Here is an 11529-nt window from a genome sequence, read left to right as displayed (position 1 = left end):
GTTGCACTGTTGTTATACGACTTGTAAGAAGTGAAGGACGATATGTCAGAAGACTGTGAAGTGGAGTTATCTTGATGTTTGGATTGATAGACTATTGGAATAAGTGCGATGAGCCAGGATGATGCATTGGGTGGTAGATTATTGTGAATCTGGTAAGAATAGTATTGTGTTTGTGTTCTTGTGGAATCGTTGTTGTGCCGGAGAAGTGGTGATTAAAGTGTTACCAAACGCGATTTGGATATTTGAGAATTGGATACGAGATTTGGTTGCGATGGTGTTGTCAAGTAGATTTTCGAGGACGAAAATATTCTAAGTGGGGGAGAGTTGTAATGCCCGGAAATTTGATTATTCGCTTAATCTAGACATTCAGAGTGTTTAGTAAAGTTTTCGTATTTTGAGACGATTTAGTCGGTATTAGTTCGGGATAGCGGACCGATATTTAATCAAGAGTTTTGATATTTTCAGTATTAGAAATATTATTGGAATAATATTTGAAGTTTTGAGAATTTTCTGAGTAATTAAGAATAATATTATTCGTAAGTCGGAATTATTATATCGGCGAAATATTATTAAGTGATATATTGGTCATTTTGAGTTATTAGACTTAGTGGGCCTAAAATTGGTTGTGAAAAGAAAGTGTTAACTAAGCCCAAATTGAATTTTATATTAGGGTTTTAGAGAATTGGAAAGAGGATAAGAATAGAGAAGAAAGAGGCAAGACTATGGAGAAGAAGAAGGAGCTTGAAGAGTTTTCACCCATGGTGTCAATTGAAGATGCGATTGGAGTCCTATTGAGTTGCTTCCATTGATAAGGTAAGGGTGGGATTCTCTTCCTATAATGGGGCTTATGAAATTTTGCATGTTGGGGTATTAGATGTGTAGGTTTATTGCATTTCACTAGTGTTAATTGTTGTTGAGAAATTAAATTAGTGGGTTGATGAAACTGTCTTAAGCTATTATTGTTGCTTATGTTGATGTTCTGTTGAAAAGGAATTATTATTGAATTTTTGTCGAAAGAAATTGTTATCGGAAGTGAGAAATCTAGAATTTGGAATTGATATGCAAGCAAGAGGTTTATTATGAGACGTGGGTTACATAGTGGGAGACGGCCGACACTAAGCCGTGACAGGCGGAAATTGGTGTGACCATCGTCCTTAGGCCACTTCCTTTATTTTCTTTCATTCCATGGTAGTAGTATGTAGCTTAGTCACCCTCATAATCATCTTTATAATAAGTTTGTTATAATATATTTTGTATTCATTATGATAGAAATAAGGGTTAAATAAGTTTTTAGTCCTTATAAATATTGCACTTTTCGTTTTTAGTCCCTCTAAATATTTCCTTCAAACAATAGTCCCTGTAAACATTTCCGTCCACAAATTTAGTCCCTCCCGTTAAAAAAAACTAACGGCTGCATACATGTCATTTTACATGTGGCATTGTTTATTAAAATTTTACCTACGTGGCGTGTACTCACATTGAATCAAAACCAATGTGTTTAGTCTATCCACACTTAGAGAAATCTTCATCCTTACCACAAAATCTGAGCTCTCACTTAGGTTTTTCAACACTAACCATTTTCGCCCTAATCCCCAAATCAATCTTCTTTCTTCGTGGCCCCAAATCCCCAAATCCACAGAATCTGCCTTTTTAAATCGCCGGTCCCAGTGGTGGTCCCTGTGCGCCTTGGATTCTCTGAAAGCAACATTGTTTAATCGGTGGTGGTCCCTCTTCTTCGTTTACTGCATTCAAAGGTTTGTCTCTTTTGCTCCGTTTTTGGTTTGTTTAACAATATTTGTGGTCCCAATGTTTTTCTCTGTGCCCTAAATTTGTCCCAATTTTTATTTCTGTGCCCTAACTATGTCCCCCATGTCCCCTTCACGTTGTTGTCGTAACTTTGTTTTTTCTGCCTTATTAATGACCCCACAGGCTTCAATGGGCAATTTTAAAGTGATATTCTTCACAAAGGGTTCATTTGTAAAAGATCCCAAGATACGATACGAGGGTGGAAATGTGTTTGCCGTTACTGGTCAAGATCCATATATTTGGTCATATTTCGAAGCTATAGATTTAGTTAAAGGGATTACTCCTGATTTTGATGCTAGCAAAGTCACGATGTGGTGGAAACATGATGGTGGCAGCTTTGAAGCAGATTTGAAACCATTTAGGGATGATGGAGATGTTGTTGAGCTGGGTGTGTATGCGTATGCAAACGATGTTGATGTTGAGATATATAGTGAGGAAAAACCAGAGACAGGAGAGGCAACATTCATGGAGAAGGTTATAGATAAAGGAAAGGGAAGAAAGAGAGATGAGGTTGAGTATGAATCTAGTGATGAATCAGTCAAGGATGTACACTTTGAAGACAGTGAGGAGGAAAGGATGAAGGAATCTGATGATGGGATTGAAGTTGAAGATGATGGTGTAGATGAAGGTATTCATGGAGGCGATGATGGGCAGGCAGAAGGAGCTGATGATGGGCAGGCTAGTGAAAAGCCAGATAACATTTTTATCACAGATGAGATGGGTAAAGAGCATGTAATTGATGAAGAATACCTCACTGATGAACTGGATAGTGGGGCAGATGATGACAGTTGTGATGATAGACCAACTACAATTAGGTTCAAAGAAGATGATGGTTTGAGTAAGAACTTCAAATTCAAGGTTGGGATGGAATTCTCTTCACTCAAACAGTTTAAGAAAGTAGTCCTAGAGCACAATGTGTTGAATGGGAGAGAAGTGAAGTTTGAAAAGAATGATGCTGATAGGTGTAGGGTGGTATGTAATGAAAAGAAGATATGTAACTATACTGTCTTGTGTAGTAGGGTTTTGAAGACTACCACTTTTAGGATCAAGACTTTGTTTCACAAGCACAAGTGTGGAAGGCATTTCTTTAACAAAAGTGCCAAAGCTGAATGGGTTGCAAAGGTGATAGTTGATGGTTTGAAGAACAATACAAAAATGAAGTTGAATGAGGTTGTGGCAGATGTAAGGCTTAAGTATGCAACTGAAATTCCTGGATGTAGAGCTTTCAAAGCAAGACAGTTGGCTAGAAGAATAGTGGAAGGTGACTCTAGCAAGCAGTATAGTTTATTATGGTCATATGGTGCTGAGTTGAGAAGAGAATCATCAGGAAATACTTTCAAGTTAAACACTATGACACCTGCTCCTGGGCTGCAACCTAGATTTGAGAGATGTTACATGTGCTTTGATGGAAGCAAAAAGGCTCTGATAAAAGCTTGCAGACCTTTCATTGGTTTAGATGGCTGTCACTTGAAAAACAAGTATGGTGGTATACTACTAATTGCAGTTGGACGTGACCCTAATGATCAATACCTGCCTATTGCTTTTGGTGTTGTGGAGACAGAATCAAAGGACACTTGGAGTTGGTTTATGAAGTTGCTCATTGAAGACATTGGAGAACAAAGATGGTGTTTTATTTCTGATCAGCAAAAGGCAAGTGTGTTTTACTATGTTCAATGATTTATACATGTGTTTTACTGTGATCACTGCTTTATACATGTGTTTTACTATGTTCAATGATTTATACTTGTTGTTTACTAGGGCCTGGTAAATGTATTTGAAGAAGAGTACCCAGGGCTGGAACACAGGTTTTGCCTACGTCATTTGTATGCAAACTTCAAGAAGAAGTTTGGAGGAGGAACCTTATTTAGAGACTTAATGATGGCTGCTGCTAAGTCCACTTATTATGAAGCACATGAAGCTAAAATGCTTGAAATAAAGAATGCAAGCTTGGAAGCATATGAATAGTTAGAAGCTATTCCCAAGTCTAAATGGTGTAAGCATGCCTTTCCTTTTTATTCTAAATGTGATGTCCTTATGAACAATTTAAGTGAGTCTTTCAATGCAACCATTTTGTTACAAAGGGACAAACCAATATTGACTATGTTTGAATGGATAAGGAATTACTTGATGGGTAGGTTTGCAACTCTTAGGGAAAAGGTAGATAGGTATAAGGGACTGGTAATGGCCAAACCTCTTAGGAGATTGGATAGGGAAATAGAGAAATCTGCTAGTTGGACTCCAACATATGCAGGGAGGTTAACTTTCCAAGTCTCACATACCCTTCTAACTGATAGCTTTGTAGTGGACCTGGCCCAAAAAACTTGTACTTGTAATATGTGGGAGTTGGTGGGAATACCTTGTAGGCATAGTGTGGCAGCAATATATAGAAAGGGGGATGACCCTAGAAACTATGTTAGTGAATACTATCACAAGAGCACTTATGAGAGATGTTATAGTGAGGTCATCACAACTTTGAATGGTCAGAACAAATGGCCTAAGACCTCTGATCCAGTTATATTACCACCCATGTACAAGCGTGGCCCAGGCAGGCCTAAGAAACTTCGTAGGAGGGAACCTGATGAGGCAAACCAACATAAATGGCAAAGGACAAACACTAGTCATAGGTGCAAAAAGTGTCAAGAACTTGGTCATAATGCTAGGACTTGCAAGAAAAACAAACAAATTGTGCTTGTTCCATCTGAGAATGTAAGGCAGGACATACCTACACAAGCAAGTCAAACTGCTGAAGGTAATGTTCCAAACCAAGCAACTGAGCCTGCTACAACTAATGGACCAAAAAAAGGGTAAACTTCTTTTTCAGAATATTTAAATTTCATAATGTTTTTAAATTTTAGATGAATATTACTGATGGTTGTGTTGGTATTAGGGGAGGCCAAAGGGATCCATGAATGCAGGCACCAGCAATTCCAACAAAATGAACAAGCAAGACAAACCTCAGAAAAAGAAGAACAACAAAAATGCTGCTAAGGCAAGTACTCAAACTGGAGAAGGAGGGAATGCTCAACAAATTGGGGAAGGAGGGAATGCTCAACAAACTGTGGAAGAAGGGGATGCTCAACAAACTGGAGATGGAGGGAATGCTCAACAAAATGTGGAAGGAGGGAATGCTGAAGAAAATGTGGAAGGAGGGAATGCTCAACAAAATGTGGAAGGAGGGAATGCTGAAGAACATAATGTATTTGACAAGTATTGTGACTGGGATGCTGAAACTTTGGAAGCTATTTTGAGTTGTGAAGGTGTGTTGGACATTCCACCAATTAGAGTTGACACCACACCTGTCAAAAAAGCTAAGTCAGTTCCAATCCCTGTGGAAAAAAATCATACAAATGCAACTTCATCTACAGCAGATCAGTCAAAGAATAGCCCATCAAAAGCAACTCAGTCAAGGCTTAAGGTGTTCTTTGGTAAAAAACCACCAGCTTCTAAACAAGTGCCAAGTAAAAGTGATCCTGTGAGCATAACATTTTCTTCATAGTTTTGGTTATTTCACTATTCCAGTTTTGGTGTGTATTTCATTATTCTTTTACTTCTTGTTTTAGGTTAAAATTTTGAGTCCCACTAAAAAGGCAAAGAACAAGACTGGATTGGCTTCCACACAATCAAAGAGACAGAGTGAGAGACTCAAGACACTCAAAGTAAGGGACATTCCTGGCCCAGGTCGAGAACCTGATAATCCAGTGGTCATCAATGAAGATGATGGTGATGAAAACAACTCCAAAAACTGGGAAGATATTTGCAAGAGTATGACACAGTGAATGTGGAACTGTCATGTTTTATGCCTTGTCTGGTCTTTTAGTTAATGTAATGTAAACCTACTCTTTTGGTCAAACTGAGAAGATATGTGTACTAAAAGCATCTTTTTGTCATGTGTTTTGGTTAAACATCATATTTTGGTTAATTTCATATTGTAATATTGACAATATTATGTACTGTGACAACTTATGTAATGATGATATTTTTGTTAATCTACTTTTTTTCATAACATACTACTTGTCTTCAATACAACATAAACTGACATATACAACATGTCTTCAACATGTATTCAAAACAACTTTAACAACAATATAACCATAGTTTTGTAACAAAGACAATATTACAAGTCTTCAAAGCAACTTTTATAACAATACTTAAACCAGAATATTAAACATCATTACATGTCTTCAACATCATTCATTGTTTCAAGTAAACCAAAACCAACATTCAAAACAACATTCATAACAATATTCATAACAATATTACATAGAACTAAACCTATTACATAGAACTAAACCAAAAACAGCCTCAGCAATTACATTTCCCTAACAAGTAAATATTGATCAACATTGATACTACAAGTAACATTAGCTTCAATTTTCCAGAAAAAGCCTCAGCCTTCATCTTCATGTTCAACTTTTTATTCTTCTTCAGTGAAGATTCATAGAGTTCCTTCAACATTGCTTGCATTTCTTTCAGTTTGTTCACATCGTCATGAATCTCTTCTTCTTTACCCAGGTCTTCATCCCAGATGAACAAATTGCAGGTGTCATACCCCAAAATTTGCCCATACTATTTCTCTTATACAAATGTCAATCAATACACAAAGCTCATAGACACACACTCCTATACAAGGACTCTTCAGGGTTTCTAAAAAAGTCATAGAACACCTTCATACCATGAATATTGAAGGAGTTATGAATTGATGAAAGTTGGGAAAATTTCAAGAAATCTAATTAAGTAAAATGGACTTTTTGATAAAGGGGCCTAAATTTTGGATTTCAAGCAAACACATGATTCATAAAAGGCCCATAAACCATTCTATAACTATTTTTATTTATTTATTAGTTTTTTATTATGAATTTATTCATTTAAATATAAATAAAATAAAAAATGAAATAAATAAAGAAATAGTTATAGAATGAGGGCTCCATATTTGCTTCTTGGTACAGTCAGCATAAAATCAAATCCAAAAGATACGTGAAATTTGGGGAGATTGGATTGTTGAAGACAAAAATTAGAAACTTTCAATATTTCCTCTAAATCAAATTCCAATCTTCTAATTGATGATGATTTGATTCATTATTCCTAACCTAATTCCTTGTAATATAAATAAAGAACGTGTTCATGTGGAAAAAGGGGGGATTTTGGCAGCAAAAGAACTCGTGCCGAGCTTCAAAGAAACTTAAGAAAACTTCAACTTCTATTTTCGAAATTGCAGTGGTTTCAAGACAAGACAAGGACGCCAATCGATTTCTTGGAGGTTTCTGATCAACCCTAGCCGTTTGCAGCACGTGAATCCGCCGGGAATCACAGCGTCACAGTTTCGTTTTTTTAGTCCTTTTATTTATTTTCGATTTCATCCATATGTGCATCATAAACCATGTTTGAATATATCAATGTTCTCACAATCTTGTTTGCAAACTATCTGTGATGTTTAATTTGAGTTTAGTTGCAGGTACTATGAATCACCATAGCTAGGGTTTAGGTTTGTGATTTTGGGGAAATCTTGTTAGAGCCAAAATTAGACGAAGCCAATAGCACAGTTGGATTCAAGGGTCGATTTCTCATTGAGTCATGGTTTTATCTTGAAGTTATGTGTATTATTTTTTTGGTTTTGATTGGCACAGGCTTACTGCAGCATGAAGAAACCGTGGGCGGAACTTCTAGTCTTCGCGAGGAAGACAAAGTTGAGCGCTACTTTTCAAGTCCATTAACGTCAATTGATTAATTATATTGATCCCGGACCAGTCCAATATCAACAAACGCAATTGGCTCAGTTGGCTGCGCGTTACGTTCAAAGACCTTCACATGCAAGGGCGGCGGTTCGATCCCCGCTTCTTGCTATATTTTGTTTAAATTCTTGTTTCAGCCTGCAAATGGATCCGGTACCAGCACTCCCATCGTGCCTACCATGTACCATCATCATGTAACCATTCGATCACTACTGGTGAAGATCCAATGCCCAGAGAAACGCAGGTCTACCATATGCCATCAAGGACCAACCACACCAGAATATTCAGCTAAGTTTCCAAAACATCTCTCTTTATTTACGTAACTTGCTGTTTTATTTTTTATATATTTTGCTAAATAACTTTATATTAAATTCTTTTTCTTAAAATATCCTAGTAAGTAAAAATAGTTATTTAAGTAATTTTCATTTATTTATTTTTAATTAATTTAATTTGTTTATAAATTGTTTTGTTAAAATTAGGTAAATAAATTTTATTAATTGATAATATATGTTAGGATTAGGGTATTTAATCGAAATTTTATCGATTTAATTAATTAGCTTGAAAAATAATAATTAATTAAATTGATTTTTATTTTTTTTTATTAAACTTAGTCAATTGGTGCCCTAATCAGGGTTTACAAGATCATGCCATACACTGATTTTATTTCATTTTCTTATTATCAGGGTTAGCCATATGATTCGCCTCGAGTGCGCACCTCCAAACAAACCTCGAAGATAAGTGTGCTGCTTTATTCAATTTTATTTATCTTTTAAATTGATTTATTTTTAGGGTTTGCCTTGCGTTCACCTTCTCGTTCTGCCTTGTCTTTTCAGGTTTACCTCCGAGGTTTCCTCCGACTCTAACTATATCAGATCAAATCGAGCTAAGTACCTTTGCCTCTTTTATTATTTTAAATTTGTTTATTCTTTATTTTAGGATTAATCTCGTTCGCCTCTGAATTAGCCCTACACTCACCCAGTTTTTTTATTTTCTTTCTTTCAGGGTTTGTGGATTGCCAAAGCCACGAGTTTGGTAACCCTAAATTTTACCCCTCGTTTTTTTATTTTATTATTTTATTATTACTTGTGTCAAACCCCATTGGGGATCCGCTGGTTTCATTATCCCCTTCCCCTTTATTGCTTTATATTACTGCGTGGTTAGTAAAATAGGGAGTGCAACTCTAAATCAATTAGAATAACTAAATACAAGATAATATAATCTGAATTGAATCACGTGATTGTTACACACACGCACACCTTTTGGGTAACCCTCTCTGTTGCCTGTTGCCTGTTGCCTGTTGCCTTCGTTTTTCTGCAGAATAAGCCATGTCCCTCGAATTCGAGGATACCTCAGCCATGTTGCCTCGATAAAAAGGTCACGACCCTAAATGATGCTGCCTTCGATACACAAATGACCTCGACCCTCGGAAGTTGCCCACGAAAAAAGGCTGAGGTATCTTCTGGTTGCCTAACAAAAATGGCTTATTCTGATCCTTGCCTTAGACTACCTGCCCCTCTATGGCATGGGACAGTCTTATGGCAAAGGATGCTTCGATGACCCTTCAACCTCCAAACGAAAGGCTTCCTGCCCTCTTATGGCAAGGATAGACCCTTTCATTCTGAAAGGCTAGAAAGAGACCTATCATCTGAGTTTAAGGTAATTGCCCCTAATTGCCTTGCAATGCTCAAATCTTTTTATTATATTCTTTCTCATAATTTTTCAAAAGGGCAACGCTTATTCACAAGCTAAAGTCCCTATCTCTTTCATCTACATTTTCTAAACAAACGAGCAAGCAAAGCAATTAAGAGCCCATGGAAAACCATGGATGCAAAGGGTGCCTTACACCTTCCCTTTGCATAAATTACCCCCCGAACTCAGATTTCTTAAAAGGTTTTTTTCTGTTTCTTTTTGCCTTTCCGAATCTGTTTGGATAAAATAAAAGTCGGTGGCGACTCTTGCTTAACCGCGACATTTTCGATAAAAAGTCAGTTCACCGAGTTACAGAACTGGCGACTCTGCTGGGGATATTTCGATTAAGAGGGGTTACCTTAAAAGTTTAGGATTCATTTTAAATGTCTTCTATTGTTTGCTTTGTTTGTTTTATTTTTCAGGGGCGTTTTGGGAATTAACTGAAGGACGAATCCTATTCCCGGATTCAAGTACATCTAAGATAGGAAGTGGCATAGTCATGGCGACCTCCCTTGTGTATGCTTGGGATTGGTCAATATGAGAGTTCACGCTTGAGTTAGGCCTCTATGGGTGTTTACATGCTTCTCTTGTATGAGGGAGGTTCGTGTGGATACCTGTGGGTGAGTCGGAGCTCAAGGACCGTTAGATACCTTTAACCCATCCTGACTTTTAGGAACGTAGTGGGGGGACTACTCTTGATGTATGTTGAGAGTATAGTCGCTACCCGATACTACAGCTCAGATAGGCTCTTTCTCAAAGTATCATTGCATGGTATGTATGTATCATGTTCGAGGGTGCTTTAGGAGGGTCGACAATTCTGGGTAACTCGGTAGAACCCGTTGCTGAAATCTCCTTATCCATAGAAATGCCCTTGGGAAGGACACCCGATCAGACTCCATGCAAGCCTTAAGCCAAAAATTGTGTGACTTGTGTGACTTGCGTGACTTGCCTGTGTTTGCTACTAACCTTCGTTTCTTGCAGGTTTTGTTAAAAGGACTTGTTTTCCTTACTATTCCACGCTATGCCTAACAAACTGCATTCGCATAACATCATGACATCATGACATCATAAGCATAACATGATTTAACTAACCCTTTCAAGGATCTTAGGAATTTAGGGCGCACAATTTCAGGCGCTCTTATCAAGGACTGAATTCCTATCAAGGGGCAAGAGAATTTATTTTCCTCTGGCCACGTACCTTCCAATTCAGAGACTCGGTACCTATCAAGGGGCAAGAGGATTTATTTTCCTCTAGCCATGTACCTTCGAATTTTCATAGGTATCCCGAATCAGAGGCGATGACCCACTCGATATGGTGAGCTCGATTCTCAAAGAAGGATGTTCAAAGACAAAGTTCATATTTCTTCAAACGAAGATGCGACCAAATCATTTCTAATGTTGCTAACTAAATTCCCAAGGATCCTTGAAAACATTGCATATGCATAATCATATCATTCATAAACATCGCATCACAGGTTTCATAAAATCAAATGCCTCATCTTTGTTGCTGTTTATTTCAGTAAGAAAGATGAATCTCGAACAATCTGTCAAGGATCTCCAAGCTCAGAATGCTGAATTTCAAGCCCTGATTCTGAACCTGGCCAATGGGCAAAATGAACTGAAAGTCCTTCTGACTAAGAAGGAAAAGAAGACTCAGAAACCCAAAGGAGTGATCAATCTGGGTAGAAGGTTCAAAGGTCGTCCCAAGAAAGCCGAGGATGCTGAAATTCCCAAGAATGAGGAAGATGAAGAGAGAGATGATATCAGTGTCAAGGACAATCAGGGAAGCCATGTAGGTTCTGATGGGGAAGAAGAAGAAGAAGAAGAAGAGTATCCCGAGGATGAGGATGAATCTGATGAGAGGTATAGGCAGTTGGAAGAACGTCTAAGAAGCGTGGAAATTCAAAAGGTACCTGGGCTGGATTTTGAAGAATTAGGACTCGTTCTTGGAGTCGTTATTCCTCCAAAATTCAAAACTCCCGCCTTTGCTAAGTATGATGGAGTCTCTTGTCCTAAACTACACTTGAGGTCTTATGTAAGGAAGATTCAACCTCACACTGCTGATAAGAGGCTCTGGATCCATTTCTTTCAGGAAAGCTTATCTGGAACTCAACTCGAATGGTACTATCAACTGGAAAGTACCAACATCCATACTTGGGAAGATTTAGTTGTTGCCTTCTATAAGCAATACCAATATAATTCCGATCTCGCACCAACTCGCATGCAACTACAAAGCATGTCTATGGGACCTAAAGAAAGTTTCAAAGAATACGCACAAAAGTGGAGAGATTTAGCTGGGAGAGTC

General features: G+C 37.6%; 2 protein-coding genes across 2 annotated transcripts; both read left to right on the top strand.

The window, feature by feature from the left end:
- The first annotated feature begins 1917 nt into the window (after nucleotides 1–1917).
- LOC131622611 (uncharacterized) lies at nucleotides 1918–3771 on the top strand. The gene is made up of 2 exons (XM_058893657.1): nucleotides 1918–3456; nucleotides 3565–3771. The coding sequence occupies exons 1-2, from the start codon at nucleotides 1918–1920 to the stop codon at nucleotides 3769–3771; spliced, it is 1746 nt and encodes a 581-aa protein (XP_058749640.1).
- Nucleotides 3772–3933: 162 nt separating this feature from the next.
- Nucleotides 3934–4614, top strand: LOC131622610 (uncharacterized). The gene has a single exon (XM_058893656.1). It carries the CDS (start codon nucleotides 3934–3936, stop codon nucleotides 4612–4614), a length of 681 nt encoding a protein of 226 aa, XP_058749639.1.
- The last annotated feature ends 6915 nt before the right edge of the window (nucleotides 4615–11529 follow it).

Source organism: Vicia villosa, unplaced genomic scaffold (assembly GCF_029867415.1).
Source record: "Vicia villosa cultivar HV-30 ecotype Madison, WI unplaced genomic scaffold, Vvil1.0 ctg.000032F_1_1_3, whole genome shotgun sequence".
Lineage (NCBI taxonomy): Eukaryota > Viridiplantae > Streptophyta > Magnoliopsida > Fabales > Fabaceae > Vicia > Vicia villosa.
The sequence above is the reverse complement of the archived record's forward strand: the minus strand, read 5'-3'. Positions and strand labels throughout refer to the sequence as shown.

Bases quoted from the DNA above. Each gene is read 5' to 3' on its own strand.
- LOC131622611 (XM_058893657.1), top strand. From the start codon at position 1,918: ATGACCCCACAGGCTTCAATGGGCAATTTTAAAGTGATATTCTTCACA. The intron at 3,457-3,564 runs GCAAGTGTGTTT...GTTGTTTACTAG, and splicing joins TTATTTCTGATCAGCAAAAG to GGCCTGGTAAATGTATTTGA.
- LOC131622610 (XM_058893656.1), top strand. From the start codon at position 3,934: ATGGGTAGGTTTGCAACTCTTAGGGAAAAGGTAGATAGGTATAAGGGA.